Source organism: Homalodisca vitripennis, chromosome 4 (assembly GCF_021130785.1).
Source record: "Homalodisca vitripennis isolate AUS2020 chromosome 4, UT_GWSS_2.1, whole genome shotgun sequence".
Classification (NCBI taxonomy): Eukaryota; Metazoa; Arthropoda; class Insecta; order Hemiptera; family Cicadellidae; genus Homalodisca; species Homalodisca vitripennis.
The window spans coordinates 68417370-68434418 of NC_060210.1; the positions used below are offsets into that span (position 1 = coordinate 68417370).

Genomic DNA, 17049 nt, shown 5'->3' on the forward strand with positions numbered 1-17049 from the left:
ACTGGAAAATGATATTATTTTGTGTTTGACAAAAATCAACCCAGACATTCTACAGTTAGTTAATTCAAAGCAAGCTCAAGTTTCTCATTAAGTCATTCTGCTGGACTTAAAAAGAATGTATTTTTTGCAATGTATTTTGTGTAGTGTGCCTTTTTTAGAATAAGCAAATTTTGTCTCACAACAATAAGGCCTACGTTACGATACAAGCGGCGCGGCAGGCACCATCATTTTTAGCAGCGATGTTGAGTCATTTAGAGCTCCATTTGTTCCTTTTTGTTAATTATAGTTGTATTTTAAAATAGTATTGATTAATATTGTTAATTGATTAAATAATATACTTATTTTATATAACAAGCGGACTCAACTCAGTTTCTAAATAAGTATATGGTCGCTTCATTTGATATTCGCCGCTCATATGGTATATGGCCTGAATTTTTTAGTTTTTTTCATTTATCACCTATCTCGCGACCCCCCAGACCCGTCCCGCGACCCCCCTGGGGGTCGCGACCCACCGGTTGAGAACCCCTGGTTTAGTGTGTATATCACTCAACACATTTCCTCCACATATCCTTGGCTCTGCAAGATTGGTGTTTTTGCCGCCTAAGAAACTTTTGATTGAAGTGTTTTTTAACCTACTACTAGCACAAAAAAGCTACATGTAGCGCTCCTTTCGGTCAGCATTTCTAACTTTTAATAAAAAATGTCAAAGCAGACGGTTGTCTGCAACTTAGTTCATAATATACCTTTGCATGTGCGAAAATTGGATTGCACTATTCTATTTTAGTTTCAGATTGTGTCTGACTGTTGTTATGTGCTTAGAGATGTCAAAAGTAATACTGGAAGCTGGAAAGTGTCGTTTCTGTTTCGATGTTATCATAATTAGTATGAAATAAAGATTATTTTAACGTTGTGTAATAGTTATTGTGAATAGCCTAGTTGAAAATGGCTACTTTAGACAAACTTATGAAAGCCTTAGAGGCTTTAAAACTCAGTAAAGATCCTCCATCTACTATGGAGGATGAGGCAGCTTTAAGGTATGCTAGTAGAGAAAGTAATACCTATAAACTAGCCATAATCTACATAACCTCCATTTACACCTTAATCACAAAAGGGCTAATGATCATGAAATAATTTTCTTGGTAATTGTGAACTTACAAAGGCTGTTGCAGGAAAAAAATGAGTTGATCGCATTATTAACCTATTGCTATCGACCTTCTGAACAAAACAATAGCCTATAAGGTTTGAATGGGTGGAAATGACAAATAACGAAGTTATAGGACTAGAACAAAGTGGAAGTAGGCTACTTTTCTAGCATGGAGTAATATTTCATTGTCCTATGGGTGTCATGTGGTCTTGTTATGATTATAAGTTAACCTCCTATTAGCTGCTGCTGATGTCGGTTGTTACGCCATTTTTGGATATGTTAAATAACAATAATGCTAAAATCAGGGGAATTTCACCTAAAAGAAATTTTTGTTAATTTAGACCTAAGAAGAAAAGTTCATATTAGCCTGACACAATTTCCTCCGGCCATCAGCACTGGATGGGGCAGAGGTGCTGCCGGGTAGGGTACGATAAGCGGACCCGGTATTTTATATCGAAGAATGTAATCATCGATACCTAATATTCGTGTCACAAATCCTAGACCATCAATCGGTATAAAAGTATAGTCCTTAATAACAATCATATGTTTTATATTAAAATATTAATTTTATATTTACAGTGATTAAACTAATTATTATAACAAAAATTAGGAAAACTGAAGACAACCATATTTGCTCCTGTCACAGTTACAATTGTTTCTTTCCCGCAAATTTCACATAATGGGTTTTTCGGTACGAGTCCAACATGTTGAAATCACGTAAAAAATGTCATCATTTTTCAAAGCAATGTCGTGTATTTATCTAAAATTGACTGCCATTTTTAATGATCAAATGTTATTTATGTAAAATCGAAATATTACTTTACTTGTATTATTTGAAAGTGTTTACAGCTGTTGATATAGATTATTTGAGTTAACTATTCAAGTAATTTAATCAGTATCGATTGATTATATCGATTGTTATGGTTAAGTAATATCGTTTGGCAATTTTGATATAAAAAATCGGGTCCGCTTATCGTACCCTACCCGTGCTGCCCCTCGCTGATTTCAACATACGAAAAACATCCCTCGAGGTAGTACCTATCAGTAAAATATTAGAAATGGTCTGATCACTAATGCCTCCAGCCATTACTGTTTTTGAGGAAACGCAACTTGAAAGTGCAAACAAATATTGTAATTCCCCTAACCATAACTTCCTACTACCTTGCAAGAAAAGTAGTTTTACTTTTAATGTTCTAAAATTTATGATTTGTCATTTTCATACCCTAAAACCTTATATTGTTTTGTTCAGTTGGACAATAGCAATAAAATAATACATCAAATCTCGTTTCCGACATGAATAAAAATAAATTAGAAAATAATGCATAAAAAACTTTCAACAAACCAATAAATAGTGTAAAAAGAAAACACAAGTTTAATAAATAAGCCAAACATACGTAACCATAACTTCATATTTACGTACCATGTACTTATATACTACATGGTAACTTCTGATCATATAATAATAGCTTTTCTTGATTTGAAAATAATATACGATTACATAACACAGTTCTACTTTGAAAATACACGATTACCAATTAAAAAGAAATTAATTAATTTTGTAATATTTGAACTGATCACGTTATCCACAATCAAACACATAAATAACTTTCAAAATTAATTAACTGTATTAGAGTTAATGCGCCATTTTGGGTAATAGAAAGCAATTGAGGAGACAGTGAGGGTACTGGACTAGACAATTGATGTTACTTAACTGAGCTGTTCTGACCATAGAAAACTTAGACAAGCTATTAGGAGCAGATAATGCTGAAAAATCATAGATAGGCTAAAAAGAAGCACAGTACACAAATATAACCACAAATTTACATTTACATTTCTATTATTAAAAACCAAAGTTTTTTGTTATTTCCACCCCCTCAAACCATATACATTTTTGTTCATGAGGATGAGCAGTTTACGTTAATAAGTTGAAATTTTGATTGCCTATTTTGGCCCTTAGCCTCACTGATACTGTTTTCTTTAACACATCGCATACGGTGCAGTCACTGGCAACCGCCACAGTAATGGTGTTTGGGGTCATGAGTAACACTTTAGGTCATGCTAAACTTTATTTTTACATTTTCACTTACCATAGTGATAGAGTAGTATAGTACAGGAAATAGAATTGGTTTAGAGTCATCCGTTCCCCCGGATGTGACGTCATCAAGTTATGGGACGCGGGTCACCCATCAGCACTGCCGAAGATTCCACCATGTTGGATGCCGGCAGCCCACGTGCATTGCCGAATGTTTTAGTTGTATACCATAAATCTTTTGGTTTTCACAAAAGCTCTTGTTAGAAAATAAATAAAATTGTCACATTTACATTCCTCCTACTACCATACACTTTTTAGATGATTAGGAGTGGTACTTGTCAAAACAAGCCAACGGGCACAGGGATGATTCTCCAGGGCACTGTGCGCAAAAATATAGAGTACGCTTTTCCCATACTTCAGAATGGCAGACCCTGCACCACTTCCTCTTTTGCCGATTCATATTGTCTGTGCCCTCCATCATGGACATCACATGAAGTTCCCTGCCAGTGCTTCTTCGTGGGCGTTCTGGAGCAGGCTGTTCTTTTGGTGGCAGAAGGGCCTCAATTACTGAGAGTCTGAAATTGTATAGTGTTATGGTTGTGAGGGGATTTGCAAAGTTGTACAGTTTATGGGTGTTGATTACTGCCATTTGAACGATATGGACAAAGATTTTTTTGTACCACCGAAGAGATTTTCGTTCACTTGGGTAGTATGAGAGCATCTGATCTGCTCGATCCACTCCCTTCATGTAAGTGTTGTACTTTACAATGGGAAGTGGCTTTTCTCTAGGGACTCCGTGACGATTGTGGGTGATCACCATGTCATTCTGGAACTCGGTGGACAGGTATGTCACATCCCGCTTGTCCCTCCACTTTGCGACCATGACATTATCAGCATACCTGGCAGTTGTTTCCCCCTTTTTGACTTTTGCAGTCTTCATTTCTTCTGGGAGGTGTTTTCGATCAATTCGAAGAGTCCCAGTGCAATAGGTCTTCTTTGCAAGTAGTTCATGGGCCAAGGGAAAGCTGTTGTAAAAATTGTCCATGTACAACGAGTGCCCATGATTCAATTTTCCTCTCATCAGGTGAAGTACGACTTTTGTTGCGTGACCTTTCCCGCCTAAATTGCTAAGGGATCCTGAATAGACTAAAAAACGCAGGATAAGGCCACCTGGTTCACAAAGGGTATAGAGCTTGATGCCATATTTGTGGCGTCTTCCTTTTATATACTGCCGGAAGATGAGCCGGCCACGCCACAAAACCATTGCTTTGTCCAGAGACAGCTCTTTCGATGGATAGTAAATATCATCCATTTTTTTGTTAAAATGATCAACCAACAGTCGAACTTTAGAGAGTCGGTCTTCCTGGACTCCGGCAAATTCAGTGGTACCATGGGAAAAATGGATGCATCACAGAACGAGTATGAAATCACAGAAGCTGGTGACAAACGCACAATGGCAATAGTGGGAAACTAAGCGCGCCAAATGAACAAAGGGATTGGTTCCACCACGCGCACAAGCAATAGTTTTCTCCCTACAGAGCCTGAGCCCACATTGAAATGAAGAAAACAAGGCAAGATGGTGGGACGCCGGTCACCCATGCGCATGCGCTATGGAACCGAAATGGGATGCCGGCGTCCCACGCGCAGTGAACGTTTTAATAAGGCTGAGTTAACTGAAGATAATAACTTATCATCAGAGGGAATCTCACAACGATTTAAAAATCTGATAAAATTAACTTTGACTTCATTTTAATTTTTTCTTTCAGTAAGTAGATATAGGGAGTTCAAAAGTTAATTTTATGTTGTACAATCAGGAAACCAAAATAGTGTGTAGAGTAGTTGTGTAGTTTCTTACTTCTAAAAGCGTGGAGCCATTGTGGGCAGAGTACAAAAATAAAACGATTAAATATTTGTATAGCCTACTGACTGATACCAAATTCTCTATCTACTATTCAGCACTGTACGACTTCTACCACAGTTAACATGTAAAATGGTTTACTTAACTGTCACAGACTTGATTTATCTAATCTGGAGTAATGTTCGTCTGATGAGATCCAAAAAAGTCAGTATGAAGAAGCTCAAAATGTACTCTTTACATTGTTTTGGCATCAAAGACACCTTGAGTATGAAAAGTAGTGTAATCTAGGTGAAGAGGTGTTGCCCCATGCTGATGGCAATGAACGAAAAACATCCCTCAATCAAGTAAAATATCCAAAAGGCTGATCACTAATGCTTGAGGACTAAAATTATTACAAACTCACCTGATCTTATTATTGTACAAAGCAGGGCAATGACTGCTGTTTGCTACTATAGAAGTACACAAATTCACATTATGAAGTAAAACAAAACAACATGTCTTGTCCGTCCATTCTAACAATAATAAATAATATAGGCTACTATAAAATGCACTCATGACACTAACTGTTACATTAAATAATATGCAGAAAAAAATCATTCAATAGCACCAAAAAGGAGAATAACAATGGCAAACCTATTTCTGTTAATGATTACACAACCAAATCTTTAAACCAATCAGGAAAAGCAATGTCAAGATGCCCAAAGTAGTTGCACAATAGTCTATAAAGCTGAAATAACAACAGAAAAACAATGCATTATCCTCACCATAGAGTTAGAAACTGTGGTCATAATGAAGAAAAACATAAAAAAGGACTGAAGAACTCTTAAATTACCTTAAAATATGATGGTAGACCTATTCCCTAGGTGAAATTCTCACGTGGATGTTGAGATCTTTGATATCCCCTCCCCTTAAACCTACCCTTCTCTAGTTTGTTATCCTCCCTCAGAAACCCCATTACTCTCTATCCACTAGATTGTACTAATAAACATATAAGCTAAAATTGAAACTGTAATAATTTTTGTGCAATATGTAACTTAAGACCACCAAAAAATTCTTTTTGAAAATTAAAATATATGTACCATTTTAAGAAATTGTTAAAAGTGGTTTTACATTTTTCTTTTAGGAAACGTGGCTAAAGTAGTGATTATTCAATTAAATTACTATACAATAACAGTCTAGCAATGAAGTGTATCCAGAAAGTCAGTGTACTGAGGCTCTCATGGCCAGAAGAAATTTTTTTCACCATGTTGGCTACACTGCTGTGTAGCCTGATTCCTTCCCCCTGCAACAAGACTGGTTTGAAGTCAATACATTGAGAACTGTCGATGCGATAATATGTTTCGTAAAAAGTGTTAATCCAATCTCCCGCCAAGTGCGAAATATATGGTGTCTTCTGTTACCTTGTTTGGAAGGGAAAATTTCCAGTTGAGATTTATAATAAGGCAACAACCGCATATGGTGCATGATGATCAGAAGAATGAATGATCATCAGTTGTGACTAAAATTCTAGAAAAAATTTAAAATGCGATCCGTAATAATCACAAATTGTCAGTGGATGAGCTTTCTGCAATATTTCCGCAAATCTCCAAATCTCTGCTACAAAAAACCATCACAGAAACCCTTGGATATAGGAAAATGTCCGCAATGTGTCCCAAAGCAGTTGAAAAATCAACGTAAGTTGAATCGAGTGGAGGCCGGGCAGGAGTTGTTAGATGCTACAAATTCCTTAGAGATAAATTTATCCTCTCCATCGTTTTAAATTATGCAGTTTTTACCTTATTATAAACCTGAACCATAGTCTTTCCCTTCCAGGTGAGATACTGGATGAAACCGTGTATTTTACACTTGGCAGGAGATTGAATTGACATTTTTCACAAAACCATATTGTCGTATCAACAGTTCTCAACGTATTGACCTCGAACCGGTCTAATCATAATGAGACCGGTTCAAGGGACTTTTTTTTCTCTGCATCACAATTTAGATAAAAAAAAATCCCTCTGGCAGTGAGAGCCTTAGTAGACTTACTTTCTGGATAAGCCCTATATAATACAAGTAGTTAACAACTTCACTGCTGCTTTTTATTGTAGTAGTTGCACAAGAGAACCATTTATATCTTCTCTATATATTCTTATCATTTATATGGACGAGGTTTGCTGAGGTCCGGGGATTATTTCATTTAGTTCCGAGGTCTGTTGCTTGGGTTGCACCACATAACTTGGATATTTACAATTTAAATATCTACTACCTGAGCTACCAGAGTCTCTCATTCCTTAGAGGGCAGTCCGAGAGCTCACTTTTTCCATTTTGTACTGGGTTGAGACAGAAAGCTCTAGTTTCCACTGTTCTTCTTTTATCAAGACCTTTCAAATGAGGCGTCACTTAATGGGTTGGTCATTACATTTAAACATTTTGAGCCGCTCCCCTCCCCCAAAATCAATTTTAGGTATATGGACAAAGTTATAACAGTGGCTAAAAAGTTCACATAATTATATTTCTTAGAAAGGTGTCCTGAGTTCCAGCCCTCCCTCCATCTTTATGCATCAAAAACTAAACAGAGTGTATCCATACTTTTAACTCACAATGCATATTTTTCTCTAAATTTTGATATATTTTAGAAACATTTAGTGTAAGAATTGTTTTTGTGTAAAAATGGAAAATATTTGTACCCATCCATATTAACAAATTTAGCCTTTCATGCACTATTTGTGGTTTTTGCAATATATATATTGCTTCAAAATTGCTTCAATTGTATATTTTCTGAAAATAGATAAAATGGAGAATAAATTAGCTATCACATTAATGATATTATCACACTTTACCAGGGGCAGTTCTACCACTTGAGTAAAAAAATTGAGTAGTAATTTTTTTAATTGTTATGCACAATGATTATATGCTATAATTATCTCCACATAAAAAAAATCTATTAGACATATAGGTTTATAGTAAAAATGTATTTTTTTTACAAAATGTTTAAAGCATGTGTATAAAACTCTCAAAAATGGCCTGCCATCTGAGGAAAACATTCCAGGGTTAATATTGCTGAAAACATTAATGTTTCAATATATTGCTGTTGATTTACTAAATATGATTGTACTCAAATGATTTTTGCCCTTGAAGATAAGATAAATGAATACATTTTATATTTGTATACATTTTCAAAGGTGTTTGTAGAATAAGAAAATCATTAACCATAGTTTTCCAATCAAGAAGGTTTTCCAACATTTCTAACACTTAATATGATGGATGGTAACAGTAGTATATCTATTTTACATGTCTTTTGTAAATCTTTGCCAATACAGTATAATTATTACACCCCCTTATTTGGAAAAATGTAAAGAATTGAATAAACTTCTTATTTTTGTTTTGATCAAACTATATATTTTTCAGCCGAAAGAAGAAAGTGGATCTGTGCAGTTTTGTTGCAGACACCATGTGCTCTCCAAGTGTGAAAAATATTCAAAACTTTGCCTTTCATTTGTCTAAATCTATGGAGGCCTTGCTACAGCTTTGTGATGACCCTGACTCGAACGTCAGAATGGTTGCAGATGAAAGCCTCAATAGAATAATCAGAGTAAGTAGGCATGTGATGAATGCTTTTATTATTATATTAATCATCATGATGTTCCTTATATAACTGTACAGTATAAGACAACATCATATACAACAGGGCTGAGAATATATATCTGAGTTCCCATTCCATACTCTATCTATTATATTTAAACTTAAAATAATAAATGTGAAAAACTAAATATATAAATTATAGCCTATGCCAAAGTTTATTGAAAAACTAGCAATTTCCTTAAACACTACATTACAGTTGGATTGTTCAAAAATATAAAAAAAATATTTTGGACCTAAAATACTGTAAGATAGATATTTCCTTCACAAAATTTATAGTTTAGATTTAAATAACTGAAAACTGGGAAATATAGTTAATATTGCTAACTTTTTATAACCATAAAATATAATTTTTGTTATAAGCTGCTGTAGTTTTTCTAATTACGGAAAATATTCATACCAGGAAAATTTTATGATTTTCTATTTGGATAATTGAAGTGAATGGGACAATTTTGTTAGTTTTTATAACGTACACAATCGTTTTTATAATTGTATTATTAGGAGTGTGAGGGTCTTCTGGGACACATGGTACTAACTCCTTACCAATGACTTGGTTACGAAACTATTAGGTTCTTAAGCCTGGAAGTAATTAAAAATCCAGTCACATATTTAAAGCTAAAATATGTTTGCTTCTGATTTAGGCAATGATGGATAACAATGTGGTTAAAGTGCATATGGAGCTCCATAAAGAGATTAAGAAGAATGGCAATGTGCGGTCTTTGCGAGCAGCTCTCTCAAGGTTTGCCCAGCTTGCCCACATGATCCGGTAAGACCAGAGATAGTCAGTTTTGTCTTCATGAGAATCTTGTTTTATATTTATTTTATAACAACATTGGATGCAATAAGTTTTTGAAATAATCCTGGCATCAGTGGACTACAAAACATGTTGCAGTTCTTTTCCAAATTGTATGACCAAATTTAATTTTGTTTGAGAGCTAAAAGATCCTTAAGCTGGAGTTCTCCTGGAGAAACAAAAGATTTAGTTCCTTAAACACTTATTCTCTACCATCACTGAAGCCCAGAGACATTATAGTCGTAATCTGTGTCAGGCCATAAATATTAAGGTTTAATGTATTAAACCTCTTAGGAGATGGAGAAAGGTAAATAATTTATTCTAATTACTTTTTTCTGATCTTTCAAAATTTCATCAAGATTATACTTGCTAGTTTATCAATAAGTACAAAAAACTTATGATATAAGAATGAATGTATGAAAAGTAAATATTTGTCAGGAAATCCCTATTGCACAAAAGTGACATTTTTTATGGCATGAAGACCATTGTTTATTTTTTTGAGAAAGTGAGTTTACATGATCATTCCAATCCTAGTTTGAGTTTGCAATTCATATCTACAATTATTTTATAATATTAAATATTGTCGTAATAGTCTTTGTCACTGATGCTGACGATTTTATGCTCTTTTTCACTGTAATTGCATCTACACTATGGCACTCAAATGCTTAAAAAAAGACATTTTGTTTAAACACTCTTCTCAACTGTCTGTCACTCCTGTAGTCTCTGCACACTGACCAAATAATAAAGTGATATATTTAAATGTCTCTTCACAAGGTTGGTTTCTTGAGTTTAGACAATAGACAATAGACAATAGACAATATTCTTTATTTGTGCATTCTTAGAGAATTACATTAGCGTCAATACAAAATAATAAGATTTTCATAATGGTTTATGTAGTCCATTGAGTTCTCCAGCTCAGAAATTCTTCAATGGTGTAGAAGGGATGACTCAGCAGCCATCTTTTTAGTTCCTTCTTAAAGTTCAGGCTTCCTTCTTGAGATTTGATTCCCCCCCCCCCCCACCCCCCCCCCCCCCCACCCCCCCCCCCCCCCACCCCCCCCCCCCCCCACCCCCCCCCCCCCCCACCCCCCCCCCCCCCCACCCCCACGACGGTCTTTATAGTTATGTCTGCTGTTTTGTTGATGTCTGCATAATTGATTTATTTTTAGTTTATGTTTTGTATTATTTATTAGTAATATGGCTGATGAAGATACATTAAATTTTTAGGGACAAATCGAGTGATTGAAGATAACTGTTAACTGAACAGGAACCAGTGTCTAGTAAAGACAAATATAACAGTGTTCTGAAAACTATAGTAACAATAATAAACGGTTATTATTCCTTGAGTTTTTCAACCTCCAGTATTTATACCATGATGGCCCGACACATGGCAAGTCCACAGTAGTCAATCATACATCATCCCCGCTACAATATTTGTCAACACTGAGTTAGAATGGCCTGTTTGCACTGAGCTGCAGTCACATAAATATGGCCACCTCTATTAATTCTCCCACAAAATTTAAATTGAGAAGTGTTATTCGTATCCTGCAAACAGAAGGGAATAGTACAGCAGAAATTCATTGGAGAATGTGTATGTTTACTGAGAAAAACATCATAAGTGATGGTATTGTGTGTGAATTGTGTCACAATTTTAAAGATGGGCAAAATTCTATTTTTAATAGCCTAAATTTTCTGTAATTGTAACACTTCATAAGATTCCAAAGCCAAAGCATCCTATACTACTTAAGTATTTTGTGTGTGTGTGTGTGTGTGTGTGTGTGTGTGTGTGTGTATGCGCGCGTGTGTGCGTGCATGTGTGTGCAGGCAGTGCAAAAATCAGATTTTAATACCATGTCCCACCAGAGATGTAGGGTTTCAAACTTTGAAAAATTTAAGATTTAAAAATTCATAAAAAATTAAGGAAACATGTTTTAAGGCTCTATTTTATGTTAGTAAGCTACCCCACCTAACTGAGCAAAAAGTTTAAGTTATGATAAAACATACCTTTGATTTTTAAGCTTTAAAAAAGTTAGAATTCCCAATTGTTAATACCAAACTTTGGAAGCTATTTTGGGAATATACTTTGAATTTAGAGTTATAAAGAAGATAACAAATATTATATAAGAAATGTTTCTTAAAATAATAGTGTTGGTTTGAAAGCTCTATCGTAATCCAATCCAGAGATAATAAATTCAACGCTAAAGCAAAAGAAAAAAGCAAAATATCACTGGATTTTCATGAACAAAAGTGGCCTCCATACATAAACATTGAAAGATAAAATGGTCAAGCAACTAATTTAATTTTATTGGATCATTTCATATGGATTGCTCCATTTATTGTGAATCAACCGTTTTATCTAAGCACTTTATTGAACAAGGCCATCTGTAGTGACAGACTTGTGTGCTTGATCTTCTTCATTGTACATGTCAGCAAACTAGCTACTGAAACTCATCAGTGACAAATGTTGTAGCGTGGAAGATGCGTGATCAACTACTGTGGATACCATGGACCTATCGAGTGTCTGGATGTCATGGCATGAGATCGGAGGTTGAAATTAAGCCCTTGTATTATAAGATAGTGCAAAGTTAGAAAATGCAAGATTTTTTTATGAAGCACTTTCAAACACCGAAAGTTTTTTGAAAATAGTAATAGAAATAATTTGTTATTACTTTCCATTATGACTACACATTACTATTACTACACATTATGAAAACAATAATATATTATAAGTTTTATATTTGTCGAATTTTAAAAGGTATATAACAGTTTAATGAAAAGCTTACAAACGACTGAAAAAGGATGCTAGTACAAGAGCTGACACTACCTGTTCGAGGGCTGAGCTAAATATAAATTTTATTATATTTTCTGTCTTACTCTCATTTACACATAGCAGTGGGTAGTAAATCAGAGGTTAGGTCTTTCCCTCGTACAGCTTCATCATCACAAAATTAATTTCAGTATATCTAATGTAGTGCCAGCATAAAGAATACACTTTTAGGCACAAAATTTGAAAGCTCATCAATTAAGATTGGCTCCACATCCATATCTAATTTATTTTGTTTTTTATATTTCTCTATCTCTAATCTATTGCTTCTTAAATTAAAATTAGTTTTCTAATGATTACTTGAGGTATGTTATTCACATATCTGAAAATATGGTGTATTTGTGTAATGTCCCATTTTTCTTACAGTGTCAGGATGTTCACATAACTGTTGCAGGTATTCCAGCTCTCTCACCAGTTGTGGAACACGTGTTCATGACCACTAGCTCCACTAGTGCTTGGCAAGTCAAGACACAGAGGGATGTGGTGTTGTCCATGCTACTTAGGCTCGTGGAATACCCTCAGGTACAAAACTCCCATGCAAACCCGGCATTGTAACGGTACTTACTTGTATTGTACAGTCCCAACTAATATCCATTACCTGTTGTATTTTGTAGAGTGACCAAAAGTAATGATGATAATGCTGCTCCATTTTACCACTATTCTAATCCAAAATTGGTAAATTAGAACTTTGATCACTAATCATGTTGCTGTTTAAGATGTCAAATCCTACAATGTAAGGGGAATTCAGTTGTTATCAGAAAAAAATTGTTTACTGGTCTTCAGCCTTCCAATTTTGTTTAGTTTCCCTTAAAGGCCAGATTCATATTCACAAGAAACAGCAGACTATCTCTTAGGGTCCATCCATGAGGCTTGGAAGAGAATAAATTCATCCAAATCTTCTTTTATGACAATCCTATTACATAACATATGACATGCCTGCATATCCAATCTGTTTACCAATCGATGCTGCTCAGAGTACTGGATATGTTAAATGTTTCTTCTAGAATTTACAGTGTTTTACATGTAAAAGATCAAATTGTTATTGTTATACCAGGTGTTCTAAACGTCATGCACACTGAAGAGATCGAGGAAGTTATAAGAGATACATCAAAGATTAAATGGACAAAGTTGTGCGAAATAACTAGGCCAACAGATCAATGTTGTTAAGTTAATTATTAGTTGAATTAATTGCTGTGGTCAAGAAACAGTTTTTGGTACAAATTTTCAAACTATCATAGTTTTTTTGTTATTACGTATAATGGAACATGAAATCTGCTAGAAATTTCTTCTATTTTCAAGTATCGTAATGAAAAATGAAAAATATTTCAAGATAAGCAAGTAGGAGGTGTAAGAGTTTGAGTAAATTAAAAAAATGGAACAACCCATTTTATACTTAATCAAAAGAAAGTAGATTTTTTATTGATTTAAAAAAATACTATGTATGTTATACTTTCCTTGTGATTTTTGTCAAATGATCCATAAAATTGGGTTTTTTTAGTTGTTTGAAGGAAATTTTTATTCTGCTATTCGAATGGATGGAAACCTGACTGATATTTCACTGCACATAGTATTGGAATCAGATGTTAAGTAAAACATAGCAATTATTCTGACAAGGTCTGTCTACGAATGACTTTTATTGAGATTTTTTTGACTAATAAGCACAATGCCATGTTAGTTTCAAATATTGTTTAATATTTTATAATATTATAAAAAATAAACATAGAAATTATCACATAAACATAATTAAACCATTTAATATTTGTTGTATCTCTTATAGTTTCTAAGATTCCTTCATTGATCATAATATTTGGAACACCTAGTATACTAGCTCCAATACAAAAGCCTATAGTGCATGATTTATAATGAATTTGAAGTCTATGCCCTCAGGACAGTATAAAAGAATTGTTCTCTAAGTGGTTTGTAGGCTAGTGGCATTTATCAAAATGGTCCTCTCAGGTCAGGTTTACAGCAATACTGTTTTGTTTATATTTAATGGCATCAAACCCTGCATGTATTGTCGCATATTGTATATTTCACTGAATAGAGATGGTTTCTTGTGAATGTTATATATTGCTTGCTATTTTCTTAACACTTTTGTTCATATATTATTATAACAGCATCAAAATTTGCATGTATTGTAGCATGTTTTATATTTTGCTAAATGGAAATGGTTTCTTGTGATTTTTTTTTATATATATCAATGAACATAGGCTACGCTAATCTTTATTTTTTTCTTTCGTATTGTATTTGTTCATATGCATATGTATGTCTCAGTAGTATATAAGTAACTCTATATTTTATACGCTACCGGTACTTTAATTAAGTCTTTTTTACGGTTCCACCTTCATGTTGCACTTGTTTATGAACTATATTGCTGTTGTAATTTTTCTTTTTATTCACGATGTTGATGTTATTTGGCACTTGTTTTGCTTATTTTTTTGCTTCTGTTTGCTTTAGCATGTATGCATGTAAACTATTTATGTAAGTTGTTTATATCAAGCCTCTTGTATTTTCTCAATACCTATAACAAATGTGAAATGGTGTATACCGTATGTAAATAAATAAATAAATAAATAAATAAATACTGACAAATAATTTTGTTTCCCTAGCAATCTCCTATAATATAATACAAGGTAGTAGTATGTCACATCATGTGTCTAATAACAGGTTTCACCGAGGTTTAATTCCAAATTTTAAGTCTATAGCTCATATCATTATAGAATTTGGAAATTGAACAAATGTTCAATTTGGATACTCCTCATGTTAACAAGTATGAAGTTTTGTAATATTTCTTGAGTACTTCTAGTGTGCACCAATTCAGTTTTCTGTCTTAGTCTTCAAACTAGTTCTTAAATTGGTTTTTCATTTGGTTTCTGCTGATAGGGTCGTGTCATGTTTTTTGAGAAATCAAAGGGAGGCTTTCTAAAATCAAATAATATAGGTTCTTACAATCAGTTTTCGCAATTGAAGACGGTTAAATTTAAATTCTTTCATCTTTATAATGGATTTTGTTAATTAACACTCTAGAAGTCATGTTCATCATCTGTAAAAATTTAATTTTGCTTATTAATACATTATATGAGTGAAATTTTTGCTAACATTTTGTGAAATTACAAAAAAGTAATAGTGGTATGTAATTACTTATCTTTGATATAAACAATGAAGGTATGTTTTACTTATGCTGTTATAGTGAACAGTAAAGTACTGTTCTTGGATTGTAGCACTTCTGTTATTGTTGCAGGTACTGAGTTTACTAGCTCGGATCCTAAGTGCTGACAGCAGTGGAGAGGAATGCAAGCGCTGGTCCCACCAGACTGCTGATGTGCTCATGCCACTTCTGGCTCAGGGCAGAGTGAGGCTGGACTCTGCCGAGGCTATTGGTTCCTTGCTGAGTCTCCTCGGCAGCTTCTTACCCCGAACCCTTAGCCCCCCAGATCCTGTATTGAGGGTGCTCTTTACCTCCCAGCTCTATGTAAGTTGATTATGTATTTTTATGGCACTGCTTCTGTATTAATTCACTGTGCCTTGGCAATTTTCTTCTGCTAACTGGTAAGCTCCACTCTTTTGCTTTGAGAGTTTTTGCCAAAGTTTTGCCGCCAAACTGCTCCAGTTATAGGTTAGTTCTGTTATTTATTGTGTATTGTGTTATATTAATGCAATTGTCTGAGTTCTGATTGTGTTTTTATTGGTGATTTATGTTTTAAGTTTGATTTCCGGTTTTATAAATCCTGTTCTTTATGTGAGATACTAGTTTTGGCTTCTTACTTATTTTTTCACTGCAGTTACATGATGAGGAATTCAGAGTAGCTTCAGAAGGCTGTCTCGGATACTCGGCACGCCCGGTATCAATGCCTAGGTAACCATCTAACCACTTTTTGTTTCACTTGGGATGGAATTCTGCTTCAATGAATGATGTGCTACCAGACACCGAGTGCTGTGGTATTGAAAACTAGAGACAAGATTATACATATATTTCAATAATTTGGTTAACATCTTTCCGAAAAGTATCTGCAATGAGTGATAGGGGGATTTTTAAGGGATTTACCAGCCTAATTGGTACCAAATAAATAGACAGTAGTTGTGGAGCCTAGGCCTGTGTGTAAGTTGTATGTTCTTTGTTGATTTAATAGGGATTTTAAAAGAGCTGTCAATCCTAGTTTCATCTTGGAGCTATCCAGGTTGCAACTGGCTGTGGTGAATTGGATTCCTTTTTGGTTGGTTATCTGTGACCCTATTATATGGATGTCGTAAAAATGGCATCAACTCCCTCCCAGGAGGGAGGGAGGGGCAGTGGGAGAGGGATGAGGGGGTTTCAGCACTAAAATACTATTTGCTTGATAATAATAATATTTTTACAATTGAAAAGAAAGCGAGACACCCATATGGTATATGGATTTATTATTCTGTTAGAATTTAATAAATACAGGATATTAATTGCTGATGTATTTCCATTACTGATAGCTTCTTCAGAGCAGAGGGAAGAAGGGAGTTAAAATTAAATAGTAAGATTGTATTGATCAAATTCAAATCAAATTATCCAATCCATTATACTAAATGAATTTACATTTATTGACTATGTATGGTCTCCAAATTAAAGCAAAATAGAGCACTTTTTGTTCCAAAAACCCCAAAATTAAATATTATATCCTGAGAATAATATTGTAAACAAGTTAACTGTAATAAATGTATCTTTCTAACCCCATTGATCAAACATTTGTAGAATCTATAACAATTTTTAAATGGCACATCAACAAATCTGTACAGTTAAATAAAATTTCAG

At 34.2% G+C, this 17049-nt stretch overlaps 2 protein-coding genes across 2 annotated transcripts in view; both read left to right on the plus strand.

Moving 5' to 3' along the window:
- Positions 1-654: 654 nt before the first annotated feature.
- On the plus strand, positions 655-9667 carry LOC124359471 (huntingtin-like). The gene is made up of 3 exons (XM_046812234.1): positions 655-1034; positions 8422-8605; positions 9294-9667. The coding sequence occupies exons 1-3, from the start codon at positions 943-945 to the stop codon at positions 9420-9422; spliced, it is 405 nt and encodes a 134-aa protein (XP_046668190.1). The 5' UTR covers positions 655-942; the 3' UTR covers positions 9423-9667.
- A 2917-nt stretch (positions 9668-12584) lies between these two features.
- Positions 12585-17049, plus strand: part of LOC124359472 (huntingtin-like) — a 98386-nt gene continuing 93921 nt past the window's right edge. The window contains exons 1-2 of the mRNA XM_046812235.1: positions 12585-12791; positions 15511-15741. Coding sequence (XP_046668191.1) covers positions 12600-12791; positions 15511-15741 — 423 coding nt within the window. The 5' untranslated portion in view covers positions 12585-12599. The remainder of the gene's footprint in view (positions 12792-15510; positions 15742-17049) is intronic.